The 25622-nt window shown below is 47.0% G+C and overlaps 7 protein-coding genes across 7 annotated transcripts; 3 read left to right on the top strand and 4 right to left on the bottom strand.

Annotated features, from left to right (window-relative positions):
- Positions 1 to 549: 549 nt before the first annotated feature.
- On the top strand, positions 550 to 1221 carry TREMEDRAFT_33896 (uncharacterized protein; the record flags this gene model as incomplete). Its single annotated transcript, XM_007006641.1, has 3 exons — positions 550 to 661; positions 758 to 852; positions 1054 to 1221. 3 exons carry the CDS (start codon positions 550 to 552, stop codon positions 1219 to 1221), a joined length of 375 nt encoding a protein of 124 aa, XP_007006703.1.
- A 364-nt stretch (positions 1222 to 1585) lies between these two features.
- Positions 1586 to 6313, bottom strand: TREMEDRAFT_64544 (uncharacterized protein; the record flags this gene model as incomplete). Its single annotated transcript, XM_007006771.1, has 8 exons — positions 1586 to 1749; positions 1987 to 2107; positions 2365 to 2538; positions 2820 to 3566; positions 3750 to 3830; positions 3874 to 5188; positions 5324 to 5906; positions 5938 to 6313. 8 exons carry the CDS (start codon positions 6311 to 6313, stop codon positions 1586 to 1588), a joined length of 3561 nt encoding a protein of 1186 aa, XP_007006833.1.
- Positions 6314 to 7414: 1101 nt separating this feature from the next.
- Positions 7415 to 10362, bottom strand: TREMEDRAFT_33831 (uncharacterized protein; the record flags this gene model as incomplete). The annotated part of the gene is made up of 6 exons (XM_007006633.1): positions 7415 to 8489; positions 8541 to 9019; positions 9059 to 9446; positions 9505 to 10011; positions 10061 to 10174; positions 10220 to 10362. The coding sequence occupies 6 exons, from the start codon at positions 10360 to 10362 to the stop codon at positions 7415 to 7417; spliced, it is 2706 nt and encodes a 901-aa protein (XP_007006695.1).
- Positions 10363 to 11074: 712 nt separating this feature from the next.
- On the bottom strand, positions 11075 to 12071 carry TREMEDRAFT_72210 (uncharacterized protein; the record flags this gene model as incomplete). The annotated part of the gene is made up of 4 exons (XM_007006862.1): positions 11075 to 11120; positions 11333 to 11595; positions 11727 to 11803; positions 11831 to 12071. The coding sequence occupies 4 exons, from the start codon at positions 12069 to 12071 to the stop codon at positions 11075 to 11077; spliced, it is 627 nt and encodes a 208-aa protein (XP_007006924.1).
- Positions 12072 to 14274: 2203 nt separating this feature from the next.
- TREMEDRAFT_34025 (uncharacterized protein) lies at positions 14275 to 18413 on the top strand (the record flags this gene model as incomplete). Its single annotated transcript, XM_007006653.1, has 18 exons — positions 14275 to 14681; positions 14731 to 14764; positions 14826 to 14940; positions 14989 to 15254; positions 15302 to 15575; positions 15620 to 15709; positions 15761 to 15844; positions 15895 to 15941; positions 15991 to 16076; positions 16122 to 16194; positions 16237 to 16308; positions 16351 to 16527; positions 16711 to 16855; positions 16966 to 17117; positions 17161 to 17336; positions 17456 to 17712; positions 17906 to 18051; positions 18243 to 18413. The coding sequence occupies 18 exons, from the start codon at positions 14275 to 14277 to the stop codon at positions 18411 to 18413; spliced, it is 2772 nt and encodes a 923-aa protein (XP_007006715.1).
- Positions 18414 to 18729: 316 nt separating this feature from the next.
- TREMEDRAFT_64548 (uncharacterized protein) lies at positions 18730 to 21011 on the bottom strand (the record flags this gene model as incomplete). Its single annotated transcript, XM_007006772.1, has 8 exons — positions 18730 to 18899; positions 19154 to 19387; positions 19541 to 19968; positions 20049 to 20234; positions 20280 to 20415; positions 20461 to 20531; positions 20612 to 20833; positions 20878 to 21011. The coding sequence occupies 8 exons, from the start codon at positions 21009 to 21011 to the stop codon at positions 18730 to 18732; spliced, it is 1581 nt and encodes a 526-aa protein (XP_007006834.1).
- A 178-nt stretch (positions 21012 to 21189) lies between these two features.
- TREMEDRAFT_69780 (uncharacterized protein) lies at positions 21190 to 25596 on the top strand (the record flags this gene model as incomplete). Its single annotated transcript, XM_007006863.1, has 14 exons — positions 21190 to 21415; positions 21495 to 22039; positions 22148 to 22523; positions 22571 to 22755; positions 22801 to 23391; positions 23433 to 23448; positions 23496 to 23551; positions 23681 to 23953; positions 23998 to 24183; positions 24333 to 24353; positions 24399 to 24501; positions 24551 to 24737; positions 24937 to 25162; positions 25339 to 25596. 14 exons carry the CDS (start codon positions 21190 to 21192, stop codon positions 25594 to 25596), a joined length of 3249 nt encoding a protein of 1082 aa, XP_007006925.1.
- Between the last annotated feature and the right edge of the window lie 26 nt (positions 25597 to 25622).

Consider the following 25622-nt stretch of genomic DNA (forward strand, 5'->3'; position numbering starts at 1 on the left):
GAGAAGTTAAGAAGCAAGAGAAAGTTCGATCAGGAGCATGGAGCACCGGATTGAGTAGAGAGAGAGATCGGCGTTGTAAGAGCGGTCGAGGTCCCAAGAGAATTAGCGATGACGAAAGAGGTTTTAAATGGTTTCAATGATGGAATGAAGTAATAGTATCTATACAAGATCCACACACGTCGAGTGGTATCTCTCTATCGAAGTCTATGGGGGGGATGAGAATAGGTGGCGAGTGTGGTATGTGTTAGATGAACATGACGAGGTTGTGAATGTGTTGCGAGTAGTGTGAGTGGTTGAAAGTGGCATGCGAGTTAAGTGGGGGTTTACTAATTGGATTAGTATATCGGTTACTATTGAAACCCCATCGTCGGGTATTGAGTTGTCAAAGAAGCCGAAAGTGCCACTGAGTAGAATCGCCGGTGCCTGGAGCCCCACACTCGGCGACGGCGACGCGTCGAGGGAACTGGTATTGCATGATGGCGACGAACGACTTGATGATCACTTGGGAGACAACTGACCATCGACGACTACAACAGCTAGTACAGAGTGATGAGCGATATAGCAGATCTCACTGCGAAAACATATGAAATAGCTAGGCTCATCCCGCCAGGTCACGTCACGACGTATGGTATGTCATGGCTTCCTCCCCAACACTTCACTCGTATCTACTAACTCAACTACTTAGTAGCTGCCGCATGCCGGGTACATTCATCATATGCGACTCGATGATGATGATGAGCTTGAAACTGATCCATAGGACATATAGCTAGATTAGCGGGATATCCAAATCATCCTCGACATGTTGGAAACGCTTTGAAGGCTTTGCCTGAGGATTCTACCATTCCATGGCAGGTGAGTCCACATTCCTTCTCATTTCCCCACCATCCCCTTATATGTCTTCTCTAACAAACGACTCTTCTTATTTCTTGCATCTCTCAATTTGATGGCTTGTTCAGCGCAGAAGAATCATCCATGTGTCAGATGAACTTGTTCCACCTTAGTTGAAGTGAGAGAGGAGAGAAAATTGATATGAGGAACTAAAATTGATCTCAGCGCGTGATCAATGCAAAAGGTCAGATATCTCCCCGAGGCGATGCAGGTTTAGGCGTAGCGAGACAAAAAGACCTGTTAGAGGCAGAAGGAGTACAAGTGAACAGTGTAATGGGAGGAGGAGAAGTGGTAGATTTAAGAAGATGGGGTTGGTTTCCTGAACATGTATAAGGTTTTTCTTGGTGATGATCACGAATATCTTATGTTGTATCTCACATAGCAACATACTATTAGTCTCGTTATTCAACTACTGTCCCCGAGTATTGTATCAGTTCTGCGTTGTGTTCCATCATTAGCGTCGGACGGAAGATCGGATGAATTCAGATCCAATGGTCATCTATATGCCGGACCGAAAAAATGTAGTGTTGACGAGGGAAGTGCAGACATAAAATATGCATGCGACAACAGCACATTTTGGCAAACCCACATGAATAACACTAGTACAACAGCCTCATTTATCATAACAACAAGTATATCCGTCTTATAGACGTGTATCGTTCCGACTGTCATGTCCAAAAATGCCACAGAAGAATGTTTATTTAGTCGTTATCGTGGCCTTTCCTCGATTCTCATCTCCCGGGGTATCATCCTGTTTTTGATTAGGATCCCAAATTCCGTAAAAGGCTTCGTATAATAACCGAGTGGAATATTCGTAGTGGTAAGGGATATGATCTCGGAGCATCGTTTTGGAGAATACGGCTGATTGTGAGTTCTTCCATTGTGTGATCTAAGTATGGGCTTAGAAGGTGACTGGGATTTCTGAGGACCTACATGGAGGTGGGGTAGGTGGGATTCAAGGGGAATATGTTACGTGGATCTAGAAAGGCAATGAAGAGTGTGTGGTCCGAATGGGGTGGGGAAAAGGAGGGAGAGAGGGAGATGATAGGGAGAGGGGGCAAGAGGGGCAGAAAGTCAAGGGAGAAATCCAACACTCACGTTCTCTAAACCGTTCCTCGACGGATTCGCATTTCCGCAACAACACCCTCCTCGCTTTTCGAGGCTCTGCCTGGGGTTGTCCAGGTGGAGGTGTCCGACTGACGAGAACATCGAAGTTCTCCTTTTTGTCAGCTTGGTTACACGTCCGGCATAAGCTGGATTCGTTTAATGGACGACGGAGGAGTATGTTACCACTGGTGGAAGATTGTCGAAGAAGCTCAAAGCTTATTGGCATGTACGGTCGATATGTTTGGCATTGTTAACCTACACTTTGAAATAGCAAGTAGTCAAGATTGAGTCTGCATGATGGGTGTGATTGAAACACAAAAAGTGAATGGAGCAAAGAATGAGAGGTAAAGACAATGAAGGAACACTCACCATGATATAGACATCACCAGGTGGATACAACTTATCATGTTGCATATCCGCCCTCATAGTTTTGATCAAACTGGTCATCCAATCATGTACCATATCATCATCTTTCAACCAAGGATGATCTTCTGTAGACATTCCAATCTTGAACGGGAGTTGTTGTTGTTTCAGACCGATGACCTGGGTGTTAGTGTTCTTCTTGATAGTGACCTCATTTTCTTCTCAAAGGATTTCAAGGGTAATTCTATATATTAAGAAGAGTAAAAGGCCAGTGGGGGATCAGATCAGCTTCTAAAAGAAAATAAAGTGACTTTGAGGTTTGGCGGTATGGAGAGTGTGACAAATGAGAGAAGCGATATGTGAAAGGAAATGAAGATGGCGATATGTGAAAGGAAATGAAGATGGAAAAGGGAGAGAAGAAAAAGTGCGGAGTGGAGAAAGAGATATGATGTTTGACTCACCCTTCCCACAACTTCCTCTGCGACATTATTCTCTTCATACAAAGACAAAGCAACATTTTTCATATCCCTCAAAACTCCCAAACTCAAAGTAGGAACCACATCGCTATCTTGTACCACACTAACCACCAAACCTCTTGCATATCTTGCTAAATCCGAAGAAGCCACCGCACTTGGTCCAAAAGCATAAGCCATCAATGGTCTACCTGCAGGTAAACCAGATGAAAAACTAGTGACGAAAGCAGTAGTTATTTCCGGATGTTCCACTGGATGTTCTCTTTCTTTGTTTTCCTTTATAAATGTTTCTGCAGGACAAGAAGATAAAATAGCGAGTAAAGCTGCTACTCCACCACCTAAAGAATGACCACACACAACAAGACCGTATGAAGGGTATTTCTCCAATGCGGCCAATAACGCTACGTGTACAGTTGATGTTGGAGCTACCAATCCTCGAGCGGAGGTGTACATTCCTGAATGAACGAAATATTCAGGGGCGAATTCGACTGAATTACTAGCTGGTTTTGGGGGTGGAGCGTGGGGAAGAGTTATATCGACGTAAACGCATGTGAAATCGACGAGTACGTCTGAGAAACCGAGTGTACCACGACAGGTTAGAATGACAGATTTGAGAGAATGGTCGACGACTAGGTAATGTACTAATGGAGGGGCTTGAACGTTTGGAGAGACAGGAGGAGATTCGAGGAAAGAGGAAAGTATGATGTTATCTGTTTCAATTCCAGTATGACGGGCCTGATGATTAGTTAGTCCGATAACCATGTGTCTTCACGAGTCTTTTTCGACTCATTCCCATTGACCCCGCAAGATTCAAATCCGCTGTCAATCCCTCTCAGACTGGCTAGATCTCTCAGATCCCCAGACAAATCATCGAGTGGTTGTACCAAGGACAAGTGGATTTTCAAGATGTGGACTCACAAAAGCCTGAGCATTGGCATGATGCCTAGTGGTAGTCTTGAAAGAATACGTTCCAAGTTTGAATATTCTCATGAAGTTTTGCTATTTCATCAGTCATGATATGTCTTCCAACGAATGCACTCACGCCGTACGCAGCGGTTGAATACCTCATAAACCTATGGATATTCCTGATCAACGAATCATGAGGATACAAACCCGCCGATGGGTCCGCATACACTTCAACAGGAGGTTTCTTCTTTCTTCTCGGTTGGGGACTACTTGAAGATCCCACATTGTCAAAGGTATCACTTTTTGACTTTTGATCTGCTGTGTGTTGATCGATCATTTCAATTGGTTCCATTGAGATTATCGTGCTAGTTGTTTTGTCCATAATCTCGGCCCGAGAAGCTAAGGAAGGAAGATCATCGGAAGATAAAGCCCCTTGTTCCTTTTTACGTCGAAATATTCCCAAACTGCCTCGTCGTCTTCGAGATTGATACGTATCTTTCCATGCTGAAGGAGGTGACGAGGGCGGGGAAACTCCAAAGAGTCTTTTTGCAATTCTCAAAGTGGAAGGGGACGTAGAGCCACTTTTCATGAAGGACGATGGTGATGTTGATCCGCTCGAATCCAAATTATGTAAGGGGCTCGTTTCTTCCGAAGAAAACTCATCGTCCGTCATTGACCTACTTGTTTTCGTCTTGGACCGACGCTGAAGAAGTTTATCGGTCATATGTTTCAAAGCTAGTTGAATCCTTTCGGAATTATCATGTGGATGTTCTGCAGCTTCTTGTAGGGTTTTTGATGGGATCGCCGGAGTTCCATTAGGTACAGAGGGAAGTCGATGGAGTTCGTCATCGGCAGTTTGAGGATCAAGTTCGACCCATTCTTCCAACTCGGTTTTCTGAGGGGTTATGTAACCAGAAAGTATTCTTGCTGCTTTGCCATTGACTACGTTTGTACCTGCCAGGGGAGATCTATGACCTCCTTCGCGATCGATATGGACGATTGGGACATCTTCAGATATATCGTCCAGCTCCTTGTTCTCGGAAGTGGTCGTAGAGGATATCGGTGGGGTGGTCTCGATTCCAAGACCTTCTCCAAAGGTTTGCAAATAATCTTTCAAACCGTCATCGAAGTCGGGTTCTATTGGCAAGTCGAGGTCCCCGGCAGAAGGCGATACTGACAGCCCAGACGTGGAAGTACCCGCGGCTGGCTGGGAAGCAGGATGGATGTGAATTTCCATTCCTGTATCTGGTCGAGCGGTCACATCAACGTCCACCGGGGTAGCCTCGGCTTGTTTGGGAGTTTCAGGCTCTGGAGATTCGGTGGGTATTATAGGCGGATCGTCAGGTCGGATTTGAGTGATACCCTCAGTCTGACTTGGTTCAAGGTTGTTGATAGCTATGATCTTCCGTCCAGTCGGGCTTTCTTCAGTGATCAATGTAGCGTCGTATATCCTGTCTGTCAATACCTTCACTCAGCTCTCAGCCCAAATCGACGCTTCATTCCTAACTCAGGAACATGACAACGATCACATCTTGTGTGGGCGCGAGTAGGTATGGATACTGATATGATGAGAAAGGTAAACTTACAGACGAAGTTTCAACCTCCCTTCTAATCTCTTCCAAGTCGCCATCTGTAAACAAGCAAAAGCCGTGAAGGCCTTTGTGAGTGCCGTAGAACTATTGAGAAAACCATTCTCATCATTCTGAAACTTTTCATGTAATAACAATTCGCTTATACTATGTCCAATAAAGCTACTCAAAGCCCTACTCGTTTCGCTACTACCAAAGATCGCATCGAGGATTTTGACACTTTGTAAAGCCGCCATAGCTGCCGATTTGAAAACTGAAGTAGTGAGATAAAATCCTGACATTGCGAATAACTCTCCCATTGAAAAGATATGATGAATGACGTAAACTCCAACATTTGTATATCTGTCGAGAAATTGCATGAACATATCTCTCTTTGGAGATATTATCAATTGACCCGTTCCGAGATTCTCTGTAGTTGAAGAAGAAGAGGAGGAGGAGGAGGAGGACCATAATGCTGTAAAAGGAGAAAATGGTGATGGAAGATATGATAACGCTGCGTTGGATATTAGGTAAGCTCGACGAGCGGAGGAAATGGCTGTGATGAGAACATCACGGGTGATACCCAAGTAAAGTCGACTACCTGCCACGTAAGTTTCAAGGATGGCTTCAACTATCCAAAGGACGGTATTGAGTGATATAGAAGTTGATTGAGCCACAGTAGAGATTAGGGGGAGCTATACGTTCTGGAAGGAGCGGTCCAGTGGTAGGTTTAGATACGGTACCCCAGTTACGTGAGACCAGAGCGGCTGTTTCGCTACTTGAAAGACGGGGAGCGACGGGAGTAGAGGATTGATTTTGCGGTCTGGGGGTCGTTCCAGGAAGAGAAGTGGCGAGACCGGCAGCTATTTGTGAAGGAGGAGTAGGAGTAGATTTCGTTGAAGTTGGTTCTGGGACCGACATACTAGGTTGGACAGGTTGTTCGTTGGGAAGTGAGGGAGATGTGATGATGCTGAGCATGTTGGAGACAGTGGAAGGTTTGGTGGACATGGTGGCCAATCTAATACAATCGTTGAATCGTTGACTTGATCGTGAGATAACTTCGTGTGAGATAAAACGTGAGGTCTTTTCTCAAAAAGATATCGTTGGTGTATAACGTGAAAATCGTACAATCGTCAAGCGTACAAATACAATTTAGGACCGTCGTGATGTTTTATACAATCGTGATAAAGAGCTTGATACAACAAGTCAAGTGTTGACAGTTGATAGAAGAATTGTTGATACAGATGGAGGAAATGGGGAGATACAATGTGCACAGGTCTTTGACAAGTTTGAGATTTGGGAGAGATGCCGAGGACCGCCGGGTACGGGGTTCAAAGCCCACAGTTCATTAGATCATTGAAACATTGGATCATGGGTTCTATGACGATGAACGGGGGTTGCGGACCGAATCACCGGTATCTGCGGGGTATATGTCGTATTTATTGAATAAGAAGTACGGCAGATGGTAGGGTAATGGGTAGAGGGATACCTTGGGGCAGAACGTCGAACAGAGAGAGGAAACAGGGACGCGTCAATGGCCGTGGGCCGTGGGCCGTGGGCCGTGGGTGGTCCTTGTTACTACTTGCAGTGGTGATCTGACCGAAGGATGAGTGTGGAACAGATTAATTGGTTGCTGGATCAAGTATTTGGGAGTCGTTAAGGCAAGGTCATCTAGAATGTGTTGTTGTGATATAGAGATGTGTTGTTAAATAAGTGATGTTTTCCAACGTCATAGCGGCATGTCTGACTGGATGGCCAAAAGCAGATTACGACTCGCCCCGTGGCCCGTGGAATCCGTGGGCCCTTGGGTCCCCACAAACAACATTGGTACCGAGACACGAGGGCACGCCATGGCAGCTAGCAGCTAGCAGCTACTAGCTACTCGATTCTCGTCGTATCTTTGTTTGACTCGGGTACCCCCTTCAGCATACCTTGCAGTTGTCATGCGCTGGCACCGACAACCAGCAGAGGACGAGATACAGCAGGTCATGCATCATCAGAGCAAATTAGGTCTACACCTTGAGCTATAAAATACGGATCCTTCCTTATCTTCCCTGTCATAGTATTCTGCGCTACACATGGTCATCAACAAATCACACGGCGACGTCTTCAAGCTTTGACGGGTGTACCGTTAGGGGCAGTATCGGTTTGGATCTTTGATGACAGACTCTTTCCCGCTCCAGCGCCCTGGGTAGCCTCAGGGTGGTGTTGACCGGTGACGGCGGGGTGTCGAGCGTCGAACAAGTCGAATACGGGTGACCGCCACTCTTGACCAGAATGAGCGGCGTCCTCAACTTTGAACATTCGTTTGGCGATAGATTGTTTAGAGTCATGTCCGAGGTCCGGGTTGAGTTGAGAGTCTCGATTTCCAACAACTCTAAAGGTCCCAGTCTTCTGCACGGCAGCTTCCTTCTTGCTCGCCGCTTCATCCTTCTTCCTAGCGTACAGGTCTTTGAGAGCCTGTCGTCGGTTCGTCTCGTCACTTTGCTTCGCTTCGTCCATGGCGTCACGTACTTGGACAAGCTGATCGTCAAGATGTCCCATAGCGGTGTGAACGGCGTTTTGGATGGCGGCGGTGATGGCTTTCTTGATCACCCCGGTGGCAACACCCTTGATGAACTTGTACAACAAGTCGTGCTTGCTGTCCCGAATGGAGAATTTGAGCGTGTCAATCTTAACATTGACGTGGTTGGTCTTGAAGACCGTGTCGCGACGGTTCTCGACAGACTCCAATTCGACGTCGATAGAGATACCTTGACCAGCGAGGACGACGTCGGCGAGGCCATGGTCGGAAATACGTGGCCAACCAGACTTACGTCTGAAGGCAAAGGCAACATCACGGATGTCAGCCTGGATTTGGGATAGACCAAGACGGAATCGGTGATGGTGGACATCGAGCGTCTTGTTGATCTCGCTGCAAGGGGAGAATTTGAAAGAGTTGTGTGCTTCGATGGAAACAATGTTAGGGAAAAGGTTGGGTCCGGAGAGAACGAGGTTCTCAATGACCAGATCAATCTTGTCATCCGAGTATTCGGCACGAGGGATGGGTACGTAACCTATTTGGCGAATGACGGTGGGGAGAATGACGGTGCGGATATCGCTCCAGAGATGGGGTTTGAATTCGAGGTTGCCTTCTTCATTGAAGAGCAAGTCCTTGGTCAATCGTTTCCAATCATCACCGAACCTGTCACGTTAGCGATAGGCGTCGAAATTGTGGTTGGTAATGGTAACTCACCTGACGTTCAATGGATCTTCGCCCATGGCCTGGAACCATGCCTTTATCTCATCGGCAAGAGTGTCCCAATGACCCCTGTACTTGTCGGTGAAGAAACTTTTACCCTTGTCACGCAATTCGCGACCTTCCCTGTCGCTCTCTTCTTCGAGGATAAATCCAGGTTCGAGCAGGATACGACGGACGTAGTCGTCGAGCTGAGAAAACCAGCCGCGAAGCTGGTCATCGTTTTTGGCATCGGTGTAGATGTTATCAAGAGCGTTGAAGATGCCGTCCATGGATCGACCGTTGGCGAAGCGTTCGAGCAAAGTGCGGAACTGGTAGGTGGAGTCAGTAAGGGAGGGGTCTTCCGTTACGGCTCCAGCAGCATCGGTACCTTTGCTGATCGTGTGTTTGGCGTGACCCTTGTAATTTTCGAGGGCGTCCAAGAGCCATTCCATGGCTTCTTGGTAATCCTTGTGCTCCTGACACTCGACCACAACCTGATGATTAGCTTCGTTCTGAGGAATGATATTACGCACCTTTTTCAGACGGTAGATGTACTGATCTCGACGCTCTTCGGGAAATTCGTCCTTGAAGTATTGCTTGGAATCGTTGACGACATTGCGGACTTTTTCGCGGTGTTCCTCGGGGATTTTGTTCTTTAGCTCGTTGACCTTTGCTTTGGCCTTGTCCTTTGCTTGATCCTGGTTGATGTCGGTGCCATCGGCCTTCTCGTTGGCACGACCCTTGATCTGGTCACGCTGTTCGGTGAGAGGTGCGTTGGGGTCTCGAGAGGAGGCGAGGTCGTCGGCATGAGAGGAAGCTTGTTGTTTGGCACTTTCCTTGACGTCCGCGGCTTTGTTCTGCAGATCGGATTTGGCCTGTTGGGCTTGGTCGTAAGCCTGACCGGCAGACCTAGTTTGACCGCTGGTGTCGGTTACCCTGGATATCAGATGTGATCTTGGGGGAGGGATGAAACACTTACTTGGCATCGGAAGGGGAATCCTTGGGGTGGTATCGAATTTCAGCGCCGTTGGGGCCCTTGAGTTGAAGCTCAGGAGTGGTGTTGGCACCGACGGGTTTACCATCTGGGCCGATCCATTGCTTTGAGGGAGCTTCATGATCAAGCTTCTCCTTTTGCTCGTCGGTAGGACGCACTTGTTGGGCGACATTGGCGGCCCCAGTGGCGAATAAGTCACGAGCAATGATGCCGAAGTCGCTGATGATTTTGCGAGCTTCAGAGTTGGTGAGGAAGAGAGTGATGAGGACACGTAAGTGCTGAGCAGCTGGGGAATTAGCAAGATGTTTTAAGGGAAACGACATTGACTCACCAGTGTTGGCATCTTTTTTAGCGTCTTCTTTTGAGACAGACACCACACCCTCCTGCTTGGCCCGAGAAGGGTCGGCAGAGTAACTTGTCCAAACGGCGTTTTGGAATAACTCATCGGCGTTCTTTTCCTGAACGATCATGCGCATGGTTTCGAGGATGTCCCTGCAGGTCAGCAAAGCAGCGAGAGACAGGCAAAGGTGTATCAACCTACCTGGTGTCTGCGATGAGTGTTCGACCTTCAGGTGACAATTTGTCCAGATCAACAGGGGAGTGTCCGATGGCATATTCCAGGGCGGAATCGATTTGACGGTTATCAGGCATGCGTCTGGTCGTCAGTCTACTGTCGAAGTCTGTGGTTTGGTGAACTCACCCATCACGGAAACCGTTGATTATACCCCATAATTTCATCTTTCGTTGAACGTCGGCCTCCATCTCTTTGCCAACGGTGGGCGATGTGACGCCCATCTTGCCTGGCTTCTCAACGACAGCCTCATTGGTAGGTGCTACACTCATATTGATGTACTATGATTGTCAGTCTTTAGTCGTAAGAAATGATAGAAGATAAAATGATTGTAGAGCTACAAGTCAGAGTGAAGATATGAGTTCTGACTGAATGGCGGGTTAAAGAAGTGAGACGGTGGGGGGAAGAAGGGGGGGTTTTAAGACAACTCGTCATAGGTGAGTGAGTGTCCGTTGAGCGATTGGAGCCGATGATGGCACAAAGGTTGAAATGATGTCATCGATCGACAGTAGTAACTGCTGGCTGGCGGGTCGTTTTCTTTTCTTCTCTTTCGCGCGCGGCTGCCACACTGCTACTGCAATCCAATTCCCCAAAGTGATCCACGGTGACGTATCATCCAAATGAACGTTCCCTGCATCCTACCTCGCTGCCTCCTTGCATCCATGCTGTGATGGATGAACCCCCAACACTTCCGCCACTCAAAGAAGGTGTGGTGCCTATGACGTAACCCCGGGCCAAAGGAGTCGCTCGTGATTCGTGGCACTTGGAATCTGGTCACATCGGATGCTTTCGAACGCGTGAACTTGCAGTACTCGTACTGTGAACGTGAACGTTGTGGTAGCCAAAGTGGAATACATACACTGCATAGTATGAAACCAAGTCGTACTCAAAGACCCAGGCCCTGACCGAACCCCTGTCACTTGCCCATATTTCACCGGATGTTGACTGGCCATTAGTCTTTCGTCGTTCATGCTGTTATCACTATCACTCACAACTCTCACCACAACCGCATGTATCAACGACATTTGGACTATAAGTTAGCTCATCATCTAAGTCTTCATCATGGCCTGGACATGCTCTCCGTCAGGAGTGGGCTCCACTCGTGAGGGTGCCGCCATGTCGTCTCTATCCCTTGCAAATGCCCTCTGGAGTAATGAGGCGGTAACTTGTCAAATGATAGGCCCACAAGAGGGATATGGTATTGCAGACAGGAGTCAGTGATGTTATTCGTCCAAAACTCACTTGTCAAACATGAAACCCGCACTTAACCGATTATCCCTCCAATCCATCCTACTCCCAATGATGCTAAACAGAGCCTTGCTGTCTATCAAAACTTTGACCCCGTCTTGCTCCACCACTTCATCGAAGCGCCCCCCTGGGGGAGATACGTATTCCAGGTGGTATGCCATCCCTGCGCAACCTCGGGATTTAACACCTATCCGAAGAAGCTTAGGATCGGAAGGGGATGCGAGGAGGTTACGCAGACGAGTCAAGGCGGCTGGTGTCTGCATCCTTAGCGATGATTCCAGCAGATTGATCTCTCAAACAAGATGATAATCTGAGTTTATACACTCCACTTTTTGGAAACATGAGAATTGGAGTGGACCATATGGGACAAAAGGAGCACACAACATACCATAGTGATAGCGTTCTTCTTAGCTTTGAAATCTCTTCTCTTGGTTTCCTCTTTCCCTTTCCCTTTGCTATCCATGGCTTCTACACGAATGGGCGGTGGCACACCTTGGAATCCTGCTTCACTCTGAGGACTAGGGATTCCATGCGTAGCACTCAACTCCTGCATCCTCCTCACTCCTCCAGAAATGCATCTCAGTTGAGTTTGGCGTCGATAAGCGGGATGATGACTGGATGATCGAAATGAGAGACAGTGGAGGGTGACGCGAGAGGAGGATGGAATTGGGAGATGGTGGAATGAGGGGATATGAGGGACGGATCGCCATATGTTGCTTGTTGAGAAGGACATTGTCGTGCAGGACTTCCACTTCCTCCTGTCGTTTCTCGTTCTATGTCGATGAGAGGAAATCGATCTTGAAGGGAGAAGTAGTGGCAAGAAGGGTGAAAGGGTTCGAGGTGAGACGATTGAGATGCTGAGTCAGGAAAGAAAATTGATTGGTCCGCGTCGCCGTCGGCCGTTCGATTTCTTTCCTCCTTTCTCTGCTTTTTTGTGACGAGAGGAATTGGGTGGGAAACGAGGTCGACACAAGCTCAAATTGGAGCGTCTGAAAAGTGTGAAAGCATTTTACATGCATGATCATTTGTTCATCGAGGTCGTGATTGCACCCAGAACGGTTGCATCACGTGACGAGATTATCCGACCATCGCCGATCGTCCGACAGAATTTCGAAATCTGCAGGAAAGTGATGACCGCTAGACGCTTGTGAAGAGCAGGAACATGGCCCATGGCCCATGGCCCATGGAACACTCAAGACGGGCAGAATGGATCAAGGGCCAGCACTTGGATAGGTACATGCTCACTGTCGAGTGTGGATACGACCCACTTGAGCACGGAGGTGGTGTGAAAAGACCGACAGGCAGCTAGCACCTCTCATCTCACTTGCACTTGTCAAAAGGCTTCACTGGCTCACTGGCGTACACCCCCTTTGGATGTCACACGTAGGCCTAAGTCATATCTATCCCACTGCTAGCCAATACATTCTCATCCTGTATCATCTCATCACTCAAGAATTCACTCGAATCGCTCATTATATTTACTCAGCCGTACTACTCTCACGCCTACTTCAATCATGTTCGAACTCGCCGCGCCCCGGCTAACCCCAGATCAAGTAGACCGCGTTGCGATCATCTTCTTCATCGCCTTATTCCCCATCACATACTGCATGTATCTTCACTGGCGCAGTATCCGAGCTCGTTATCCAACCGTGTCACCATTGGTAAAGACAGAACGGACCAAGAGTAGTTAACGAAGCGAGTCAATGATTGTTGTCCGTGGTAAGCAATGCTATGCTTTTGACAAATGAAGCTGAAACGAGTAGCGATCAGATGTCAAGGCTGTTATACCTTCCTGAATAATATGTTTATTGAATGATATGAGATGCATTACAATCCCAACCTCTTTGATCAAAGTAGTGATCAAGCACACGGAATACTACTTCCATCTCCATTTTGACCAACTCCGGTTTCCGGTGGGGGCAACCCTGTAATGACCACCGATCGGCCTCGCTCTGTCTTTAGCGCGTGCCCCATGCCCCATAGCCCTATCCAGTTGTGTACACCCTACATTCACTCATCTGCTCATCTACCCATATCTAAGACCTACTCTTTTTTCTTCATATGTTTACTGTTCATGGTCTCTCATTCCCGATTGACAGGTGACTCCTTTAAACTTTGATCTCTGGTGCTCTGGGTCTAGACCTTTGGCCATGTCGGAACAAAGGACAGTGCGGCAACCCCCTCCTCCGCCTCTTCAACTCGCGTCCTCTTCAACTCCTTCCTCTCGTCCACCCAGACCGCCCTCTATAGCATCTCTAAAACAGTCCAAATGGCAACCTCAACAGGTTCATAATCGGAGGCTTTCCACAGACATGGAACAAAATCAACCTAACAGGTGAGCAACCCCATCCGTCATAGCTCATCAGATTTCCATCAAGTCCCCAGTTTCGTGGATGATCTCCCCGGTTTTCCCCCATCAGGAGATCAAAGGAGCTCATGTACCCAGCAATAACCCCCCTTCACCTTCCCCAATGACTTACTTTCCTCAACCATCTTTCTCTTCAGACACTACCCCACTTCCACCGTTGGCCACCTCCCCCACTATGACTCAACCTCAACCTCAAGGACAAGGAGTTCCCATTCCAAATCAACATTCTTCCAATTCCGTCTTTTCAGCTGCCGAAGATGATTCCGAACGGGAACGACTCGCGAGCGCGAAAAGACGACCTACCTTAGAAAGTCGAGGTCCAAGTCCTCCTGAACGTCGTAGAGGAAGCACATTGGAAGAGAGGAGGATCGCAAGTGGTATACGGACTACACCAATGTCATACGGCTCAACATCGCAGAATGGGACTCTTTCAGCTTTAGGTCTGAGTGAAACGACTCCAAGACCAAAAGGTGATCGTACACCTTTAGGTAGAGGACATGAAGAGAATCGTCATAAGGGTCCATTGGCATCTCCCAGAAGAATATCTACATCAACTACCATGCCCCCTATGCCTCAGACCGCTGCTCCGAGACACACTTCTCACCATCATACATCAGATAGTAATACCTCCCAGACACAACCACCAACAGCAACTACACCCCGCTTCCGTCATCAACAGAAGACAGGTCGACATACCCCATCTCAGTCGAGTTCTGGACAATTCAACCATACTCTCAGTATTCCGGGAGTCGCACATAGGAGGCAGAACTCCGTTCAATCTGCTCTGAACTCGCCGTTGCTGGTGCCCAAGAGCCCAGGGGGTACAGTACTGCAGAGCATCAGAAAGACGGCGAGCATTGCGGGCTTCAGCCTGGGTAGGCCGACTAAGTACGACCAAGACGATGAGGTCAGAGGTGTGGAAGATGAGGAAGGATTTGAAGATGAGGCGGAGAAGAGGAATGGAACTAGAGTATGGTACAGGCAAGTTCAACCATGATGTTCTTAATTTTGGCTGACATGTAAGCTCGTATGTGACAATCGACTGGATACACGATGCAGTCAGTGTTCACATTACTCCAGTCACCTTACAATCAAGTGCAAAGAAGCTCATGAGTACAGATCAAGGAGTCCACGCGTGTCCGCCGTCTAAGACACAACTCCCACCGGTCTATGAGAGGTGCTATCGCCAATTCTTGGGACAGATTTCAAGGCTGGCTGGTTGTCACCATCATCGGTGAGTTGCAACCATCCTAATATCTTGATTCTCAACTTACTGTTACAGGCATCGTCACCGCTGTCATCGCTTTCCTGATCATTCGTGCCGAGATGGCCCTTTTCGACCTCAAAGAAGGTTTTTGTTCTACTTCTTGGGGAACAGCCAAACGTTTCTGCTGCGCACCTAAGCATCACCGTCTTCCTGGTAGTGGGGAAGAAGATTGTGGGGATTGGATCGAATGGGGAGAATTTTTCTCTCCTGAGGATCGGCACGGTCCAGCAGGTAATTGGTTCTGGGGAAGGTCGGAATTCATTGCTTACGGTGTCGTTGCTGTAAGTCATCGTACTCACTGAAATCGTTCATGGAGCTGATGGCATAGCTGGGTTTGGCCACTCTGGCATCCTGCATGACAGTCTACCTCTCCTCCTCTGCTCACAGCGCTACATCCAAAGATTCAAACTTTCTCATTCCTGTGCCTTCGGAAGAGGATATCACATCGGCTACGCAGAAGACGCCGACCGAACGTCAGCCATTGTTGGATGCGTCTTTTCACACCGAGCCGTTAGACGTCGGCGTGCGAAGTGAAGCCCCACGCAAGACAATGTATTACGCAGCGGGAAGTGGTATCCCCGAGATAAAGACCATCCTATCCGGTCAGTCGACTCTGCTTTGTGTAAGTAAACGCTCATCGTCCTAGGTTTCGTCATACATGGATATTTAGGAGGATGGACTTTACTCACTAAGAGCGTGGGACTAGCTCTCAGTGTGGCTTCTGGCTTGTCGTTGGGTATGTGAAATCAAGCACAAGCACAATTATGTTCACATCTGATCAAGACAGGAAAAGAAGGCCCGCTGGTTCACATCAGCTGCTGCGTGGGTAATATCGTTTCCCGGCTATTTGTGAAATTTGAATGCAATGAGGGTACGTCCGTAGCATGAAATAGTCCTTATCGACTGTGGCTCATGTTTCAGCCAAGCGCCGTGAAGTACTGTCTGCTGCGTGTGCGGCTGGTGTAGCCGTGCGTCCATCTTTTTCTCCACACACACATGTACGCTTACGCTGTCTAGGTCGCCTTTGGTGCCCCAATCGGAGGTGTTCTCTTTTCGTTAGAAGAGGTATCTTACTACTTCCCTCCAAAGGTCATGTGGCGAAGGTAAATCTTTCATCGGCTTCTTCAGGCCCCTGTACTGATGTCTAGTTTCTGGTGCGCAGCAGTAGCTGCCATAACATTAAAGAGTCTTAATCCGTTCGGCAATGGCAGTCTAGTGCTTGTACGTTTTTCCATCTGACAAAGTTTGTGCTGACGTGCGCAGTTCGCCGTGACGTATACGAAACAATATCATTATTGGGAATATAGCATCTTCGTCCTTCTTGGTATCTTCGGGGTAAGTTCCATTGTGTGTCATAGGTGGTCAGCTGAAGTGTAGGGCGTCTACGGAGCGATTTTCTCGCGATTGAATATCCTCTGGTCAAGGAATGTCAGACAAGGCACTTGGGTCGGACGACATCCTATCATTGAGGTCATGCTGGTTACGTTACTCACAACGGCTGTATCGTTTTTAAATCCTTATTGCCGGATGGGCGGGACGGAGCTTGTGGCCAGTGTGAGTGATCCTCCACATACGCACACTTCTTGCGGGCAAGATCTCTCCTTACACTGGATTACATACGACCTCTTCTCATACAGGTCCCGTTTCTCAATTCTCCCCAAATACTCATCTACGGTTGACCAAAGGCCCCTTCGGTCAATCTCCTGTGGTATCATACAAGCTTGACTAATATGTCAGCTCTTTGCGGAATGCAAGAACAACTCGTCCAATCCCCTCTGCGCTCAACACCCACATGAGATTGCCTCGGTCATATCTACTATCGGCTTTGCTCTTTTGATCAAAGGTGCTCTGACTATCATCACGTTCGGCATCAAACTCCCTGGTCAGTCCCTCCTTCTCCTGCTTTCACTCCCCTTGTACTCTCGCCTTTCTAGTAATCGCAGAATCGTCATAACTATATGATTTTGAAGATGACATGAAGCTGACAAATAGCTGGTATCTTCATCCCATCTCTTGTCGTCGGTGCTTGCTTCGGTCGCATCATCGGCCTGACATTGGAATGGCTCGAATTTGCTTTTCCCGATTTACCGATCTTCGGTGTGTGCACAGGTACGGACTGCATCGTCCCTGGTCTATATGCCATGGTGGGTTCCGTTCTACTTTTCTCGTCACAAATCTAACGATCAGGTGGGCGCTGCTGCCACCTTAGCTGGAGTAACGCGAACTACTGTTTCTTTGGCTGTGATCGTCATTGAGCTTACAGCGTCTCTGAACTACGTGGTCCCGATCATGCTCGGTGTGCTGGTAGCTAAAACTGTGGCGGATGGTTTGGAGAAAAAAGGGATATACGATCTCGTGATTGAGTGAGTGTTCCAACCATCACCAATGACCTCTCATCCTCCATCGTCAAAATCCCGACCGACTGACCCGACCCGGCACTCTGGAAGATCATCAATGGACTTTGGACATTGCTCATGATTAGTCTCAACCAACTCCCATTCCTCGATAGTAAACACGAATATCTCTGGGGCGGTCGACGAGCGATCGACGTGGCGGATCACGAAGTCCCTTTTCTCCGCGCGGACAAAGTCAACAGTGTCCGTCGACTTACGGGACAATTGTTGGCTTTGGTCAGAACCGATATGGCCGATACTGGGTTCCCATTGTTAGTGAAGGAGAATTCAAATTCTCTAAGGATCGTAGGGTTTTTAGGTATGAACGAGCTGGAGCATGCTTTAAGTCAGTCAATCTCAAGTATTCCTTGTATTTCCCCTCTCTCCCAGATAATTCGTCAATCGAATAGACTCGCCAGTCCCTCTGGACCACCATTTTATTTACACGCGTGCCTGGACACTTCAGGTATATTGAGAGAAAGGAGGCGAGGTTAATGAACATGTTAAAAAAAAAAATGAGAAGCATGCTGACTACGTAGGAACACTACAAGATGAACCTGAAGCTGAACTTCAATTGATGCCCAATGACGCTAGTAGACAACAAAGTACAATGTCAATATTTAGTTTTGCTGAATCGGTTAATGACCGATATGATCCATATGATATTTCTCGTTATGTGGATAGAGTGAGTCTTTTTTTCTTTCATTTTCTCATCTTCTCAATCATTTTCTCCCGATCCTACATTATAATCTCGGCATTCCATCAACAATCCCCTTGTCTATCTTTTTCGAAATGTTCATCGAGTAATACGATAAGGTTGGTGGAGACACAACGCGTAAAGTCATGTTATGAGAGAAATGTACTTATATGAATCAGGCTCCTATCACAGTCCAAAAAGATTCTCCTCTGGAACTTGTTCAACAATTATTCGTCAAGCTAGGCGCTAGTCAGTTGTTGGTAGTAGATCATCGGGGTTGTTTCAAAGGTATGATCACGAAAAAAGCTTGGTTGAGATTTCTTTCAGAATTAGAAGAAAAATCTATATAAAAGTCATGGTTGGACTTCTTTCTCGGTTCGACAGAGATCATACCCAATCATTGTTGGACATTTGAGATTTACATTTATTGTTTTAGTATATAGTCTTCGAAACTTCACATTATGGTAGGAAGAATATTGCTTTGCTTCACCATTGTTGTCATGAATAATGCCTTATGAACTACACGTGCGTTTCGAACCCCATAGAATGATATATGGGATTATCGAGGAACGTTTTGCAAGCATCATCGTATAGTGCATGTGGTGAAGGATACATGTTCAAAATACAAGTAATATTGAGACGGTCAGAATGAGGTGACACTCTATATCAAATTTGATGACGTTCGTCATCGGTGCGTTGAAGTTTTCCAGGTACAGGTAACAGTTCTCCATTAGGTCCAAGTACTCCGACGGGATTCATCTGTTGGATAATCTGTTGATTCTGAGGATTATGAAACATGAGGTTTCGTACTGCGAAAAGAGCGTGTTCTCTTAGATCTAAAAACATCAACATCTTTCCTCGTCCACTCATCCGTTCCAACCCTCCTTCCCTTCACACGCTATCGACAAATGGGCAAAAATCGATTTTGGAAGATCATGCGGTCAAAATCAATTCGGGAGTATACACGGGGACAGTTCTGATCAAAAGCTAGAGAATGTGCAGAGAATGAGACAGGGGAAGTATCAATGACTTGAATAGAAGATATCTGCTAGATTGGAGACGAAGGGAGATAAAGGTAGTGATCACTCACAAGGATTCAATTCGTCAACTTCTGTCATAGATAATAACAGATGAACCCCACCGTATTCTCTTACCAGGTCGGAAGTTTGGATGGATTCAAATGTGAGGATCCCGACTAGACGGACTAAGTTGCGTTTGAGTAAAGTGATAGGTCTGATTTGTTCTTCATTCAATTTGGTTGTGTCGGTTTGTTGAGAAGAATGTTTACGTCTTGGTAAAAACGTTTCGAGTTGTTTCAAAAGCTCTATGTCGTTAATAAATCTCTAGTGAACATCATTTGACAAGACTGCATTCTTCCTCAGACGATAACTGCATTCTTCCTCAGACAGTCCGAATACCCTGTTGCGTTCGTCTGCCAGTGATGATGTCAAGTTGGAGGTCAAAAAGAAAGACGTACCGATCAAAAGTCTAATCACTCCAGTTTCATTCTTTCTCAAAAGACCTATTAACTCTTCTTCTCCTCCCTCTTTGTCTTGAACTTGCTGGTTCCCGCTCTTCCTTCGATCGGACCTCTCTTGACATGCCAGACCAATACTACACAAACCTTCTAAAACAAGTATCAACCCTTCGAACACTTTCGGAAGTCTGGCATCGTCCTTGCCCGATTGGAGTGATGCTAAAGAGTATTCTGAGAGGTTTTTGTATAGATCAATGAAGTAACAATGAGGGCTAGGGGAACGGTTGGGATGAGGTGAGGAGAGATAATGGTCGATTAATTTCAGTAAAACAGTTTGAGAAGGGGTGATAGGTTCTGGAGGTGAGGCCAATGATGTATAGGCATGCTGTTGGAGTGAGAATTCGAAGATGGGCCGAAATAGGGTGTACCTGGTATATCAACATGTATGCTTGATCAACCTCCGAAGTGATACCAAGATCTTATTGAGTATGATGGGTAATACACTCACGCCACGTCAAATCTACCATCATGTAAAATCAACCAATCGTCCAACCTAGCTAAGATTTTTGAAGTCCAACTCAAACCAACTCCTTCCCAGAGCGTTCCGAATCGCCGTCGACTTCTTCGGGTCAGATTGGCTACAAAATGCAATGTCACCAGATTAACCCCGACATCTCTAGAGTCAAGTAATCGACTGGATCCTTCAGCTCAAGTCTCAGGGAATAAAAGAGGAGCTAACATGATGACATCGTCGTCTCTTTTCCCACTTTGATATAGCGTTAAATGTGTGTCGACGAATCTTTCACCCACTCCCAAAGATGTTGGGGAGAGGAGGTTTGATAAGAGTTGAGTCAGGACTATCTGAAGAGGAAAAACTGTCAGTCAGCGATGAATGGATAGATAGGTCTTAAAAAGCTTACAGAGAGGACCTTCAATCCGGGTGAAGGTTGTAATATGAAATAACAACTTTCGTATAGCTGGCTCGGAGTCGCTGTATACATATTAAGCCCTTTCACTAATTTTTCCCATAGGGAGAGAGATGTTATGAGATATAAAAAGAGAATAACTCACATGGCACATTCCTGCCATCGGTACACACCAGCGATGAGGTTACGTTGCAATCTCCCCAAACCCAAAGCCAAGGCTACGTTGCATTCCACGGCCGTCAAAGAGTATTCTTGGATAGAAGGATCAAATATGTATGAAAGAAACTCCCAGAAAGTTCGTAGTCGATCCCATATTGTCTCATCGTCTATCTGGATTCCATTGTCGATCTCGGTAAGGAACGCAGTACTAAAGTTCAGCAGGGCTAAGTCTGAGAGGGGGTGACTACGGACCGTTGATACAGATGCTGAGCGATATATTTAGAAGCTCTCTCCGTCACTGCAGCTGCCTCCAGTGTCGTTGATTCTGTCTCTGTAATATCTCGAGGGTCAGCCAAGAGTATATTCCATAACTCGATTGATAGCATAATGACAAGTCAACATGTTCATTTCTTCTTGACCACTTGCTTTGATGGTGATGGTGATGGGGGTAGGGTGTGGGGCTCCACTTTAAATGTCGACATCTTACACACCCTGAATCTCGCTCCAAAACGTCAACTGTGGTAACATACTCTTGTATATATACATGTACCCACTTCCAACAACATGACAGTCGATAACGTACCCCCTCCCTCTCCCGTAGGCTCCCGGACCTCTACCGACTCTTCTCGAAGCGAGACCTCGCGCACTCCGCCGGTAGTACTCGGAGTATGTGCCATGGACGTCAAGGCCCGTAGCAAAGCCATGCGAGAGATTTTGACCCGTTTGAACGATATCGAACAAGGAGGTGTGGACGTCAAAATCTTTGGAGATGTTGTGATTTTGGAGGAAGGTGATTCGTCCCTTCTCTCCTCTCATCTTCTGCACTTCTCTTCTTTCCCGGCCGTGGTGAAATATATGCTTATTCGCAGACATATCACATTGGCCCCCCGTAGACGTCCTCATTTCTTTCTTCTCAACGGATTTCCCACTTCCAAAAGCTATAGCCTATACACAGATACCTACTCGTCTTCCACCGATATCAATCAACTCTCTCGCAATGCAGAGTCTTCTATGGGATCGCAGACTTGTACTTGCTATCCTGGACCATATCGGAGTTCCCACCCCAAGACGAGTGGAAGTATCCAGAGACGGTGGACCGAAAGTCGACGCGGCTTTGCGTAAAAGGGTAAGAAGAGATTTGGGTTTGGTACTACCTGGACCAAAAGTCAAGGATGAGGATCAATGGGGACCTGTTGTCGTACCGGATAGATGGAAGGGGAAGAAGAAGAAAGAGGATGTAGCCAGGAGTAAAGAGGTAATTCTTAGGGAAGATGGGAATGCGATCATAGTGGACGGTGAGGTGTTTGAAAAGCCTTTTGTGGAAAAGCCAGTGGATGGTGAGGATCATAATGTATATATCTATTATCGGGGCGAGAAAGGTAAGAGGGGGGGAGGGAGAAGGCTGTTCAGGAAGGTGAGTCAAATGAGCCACACGCTGACCATATTCCTCTGTCTTTTGCTTCGATGGTCCGACCGTTCGAGGTTGTCAGTGAAGAAGGTGTGAGCACCAACTGATATTGAGGTCGGCAACAAATCTAGCGAGCTAGATCCGTCTCTTTGGCATCCCCGCACGGTCGGTTCGTTCATCTACGAAGAATTCATCAACGTAGACAATGCCGAAGATATCAAGATTTACACCGTCGGACCAAATTTCTGTCACGCCGAAACCAGAAAATCACCCGTGGTAGATGGTTTAGTGCAACGCAATGCGGACGGTAAAGAAACCCGATTCATCACCAAACTATCACCTGACGAAGAACAATCTGCCAGAGATGTCGTGGAAGCGTTTGGTCAACGTGTTTGTGGGTTTGACCTTCTTCGATGTGATGGGGGAAAACGGAGTATGGTAATTGATGTGAACGGGTGGAGTTTCGTCAAGGGTAATCAAGCGTACTACGGTAAGCTCTTTGCGCCCTGGTAAGGCTTCATAAACTCATGTGAGCAGATAAAGCTGCGGAGATTTTGTCATCGGTATGCAGGATAGCAAGGGAACGCAGGATGTTGTCCATTAAACCTGGGACTGTACCCCCTCCCACCACTGTCGACCTTCCTTCTACTTCCATTAGTACATTACGAGCCACGGTGAGCGTACTTAGACATGCGGATCGAACACCAAAGATGAAGCTCAAGGTCAGTCAATGCGAACTTTGACATCAGTGTGAGCTGATTGAACAGTTTACGTTTCCCGCCGCTGAAGCCTGGACCCGACCGTTTCTATCACTCCTTAGAGGACATCACGAAGAAATCATTCTCCGTGACCCTCGTCAATTGGCTTTCATCCTTACCGCAGCTGAACAAGCGGAGAAGTCACCTGGAATATCTCCTGACAATCTGGTCAAGTTGTCGCAACTCAAAGAAGTATTGAGGAAGAAGATGACTCTTTCGGGGACGAAAGCACAATTGAAGCCGTCTTTCATCAAGAAGGGAAAGAGTAAGATTGGTACGGAGGACAATGAAAATAAACCGGAGAAAAAGGTCAAGAAAGAAAACGCAGGGAGTGATGACGAAGATCAGTTGACAGAGACGGAAGGAAGGAACAAAGTCAATGAATGGCTTCGCGGTGGCCCACCCATCAGTAAGAGAGGTGATGGATTGGAGACTCGACCTCAAACACCGGATATGAAGGACCTCATCAATGGTGCTTATGGATATGAGGCTTGGATTCCTGAAGGGCTCGAGAAATTACAGTTGGTAGTAAAATGGGGAGGGAACTTTTCTCACGCTTCACGTTATCAAGCGAGGGACTTGGGGGATGCATTCAAGAAAGTGAGCTTTATCCTCGGGATCGACTAAAGCTGACATGCCAGGATATTATGATCATGAGTAGGATTTCATCCAGTTGAGCCCTATACGATGGACTAACTCTCTAGACAAGGATGTTTTGAACAATGTCAAGATCTATACATCGTCTGAACCCCGTGTAATCGTAAGTGCTCAGCGTCCTTACACTCTCTCACCCTCCTCACCCCCTTGTCTCTCACTCGCCCAGTAATCCAAGTATTCCAAGTATAACGGAACACGGTGGTCGAATATAGGAGAGTCAATTGACCTCTAGAACACTGCGGAGATCTTCGCGCAATCCCTTCTGGGCGTTGGTACTTCATCAACCCCTGGCAGTCAAATTGTCCCTCGCGTCCCAGACCCTGCACCTCAGATCTCTCATCTGATCCAACGTCGAGACCTACTGGATGACAACAACGCCGGTAAAGAGAAGATGGCCGAAACGAAGAAAAAGCTCAAGATTTTGCTTCGACCAGGTGAAAGTGAAAAACGTCCTGACCTCGCTTGGCCAAAGGGGTTGAAGAAAGAACCAGTTGACGTCGTGACCGTTAGTCGTACACACCACAGGATGACTGAGCTGATGTATTCCAGGAAGTCATCGAACAGCTCACGGAACTGCGAATGATTATGCGGAGGAATTATGAGAATGGTAATGTGGATAGAATACCTCAACAGAGATGGTGTTCTGGTGATTCGCCTTGGCTGTTCAGGGAGAGATGGGAGAAGATCTTTGAAGATTGGGTGGGGGTGAAACAGGAAAAGTTTGATCCCTCAAGGGTGAGTCTCGAGTCTTTCTCTGATTCCATTTCCCCTCTTTTCAGAACATCAATCTCACCTGTTCTTCGATTCTGAACTCGCCTAGTCCATTGGAGAAGGGGGTTAGGATGTGTTAAAAGGGAATCTGTGGAGTAAAAGCTGACTACCAGGTGTCTGAGTTGTACGACAGTGTAAGCGGGATCCTCTCTTCAACGGGCAGAAGCTGACGTGAGTAGATCAAATATGACAGTCTTCACAATCGTACCTTCCTCTTTGCCGTCTTTGATCCAGAGGGTAAAGGTCAAGCTAGTAAACCTAACACGGAGAACCAAGATCGACGTGAGCTCTTTCGTTTTTTTCTTCTTCAAGGTACTGCTAACATGATCAGGACTACACGAGCTGTACGCCAGAGCGAAAGCATTGTTCGATCTCGTAGGTCCACAAGAATATGGGATAGATCAAGAGGCGAAAGAAGAAATTGGGGTTTTGACTTCGTTACCTTTGTTGAGGAAAGTATGGGGAGATTTGGAAGAAGCGAAAAATACCGGAAAATCTCTAGCTTGTTTCTACTTCACGTGGGTTCGACTAACTAACATTCTCTCCTTTGACTACCCATTCACTCCTCTACATCCGTAGTCAAACTGTTGGTCTCACCCACCCTCAAGTGATGCTTCCCCTATGCTCCATCGCCCCTTGATGTCCACGATTGAGTGCAATGTGTTGCGAGCCCGAGTGAAGTGATATTTGAACAACGGGTGGGACTGATGTGAACAGGAAAGAATCTCACATTACCACATTCGTACATCTCCTCCTAGCCTCCGGATTACCATTCACAAATATCCGTATTCCCGAACTTGACTATTGCTCTCATTGCACCATTGAACTATGGGAGAAATCTTCTGGGAACGCTTCTAATAGAGGTCATAAGGATTTTTCTATTCGTTTGTCGATTTCTGAAGGTGCACATAGTCCTGCGGTGTTGGACAGTAATGTGGATGCTGTGAGTGTGCTTTTCTTCATCTTCATCTCCCCTCCCCTACTGATCCTCACGACACGCTATAAAGCACATCTCCACTTCCGAGTCTCGTCATTATGGAATCCGCGCTCTGTCTCAACACCACTTATGATGAGACATTTGTCAACATCTTCGAAAATTTGTCCTCGCTGAGACCCCAGCGCCACAGTCTCACAGTTCAACCACGCAAGAAATTAACCTCTCACGTGGATTATGAACTCGCTCGTGAATGTTTCTCCAAACATTTCGGCAAGAGCATGTCTTTTTCCACCACCCCATTGGAAGGTGACGAAGTGTATTTGAAGAAGAGTATACAAGATGAGGCTGTTTTACCTTTATCTTTGGCCGGTCGAATGGGTGAAGAAACCCCGAGAGTCATGTCGTCTGCTTCTAGCGTAGGGACGAACGAGGGATGGTGATGATTTCTCTGCGTTTTCTTATATTT

Source organism: Tremella mesenterica, assembly GCF_000271645.1.
Source record: "Tremella mesenterica DSM 1558 unplaced genomic scaffold TREMEscaffold_11, whole genome shotgun sequence".
Lineage (NCBI taxonomy): Eukaryota > Fungi > Basidiomycota > Tremellomycetes > Tremellales > Tremellaceae > Tremella > Tremella mesenterica.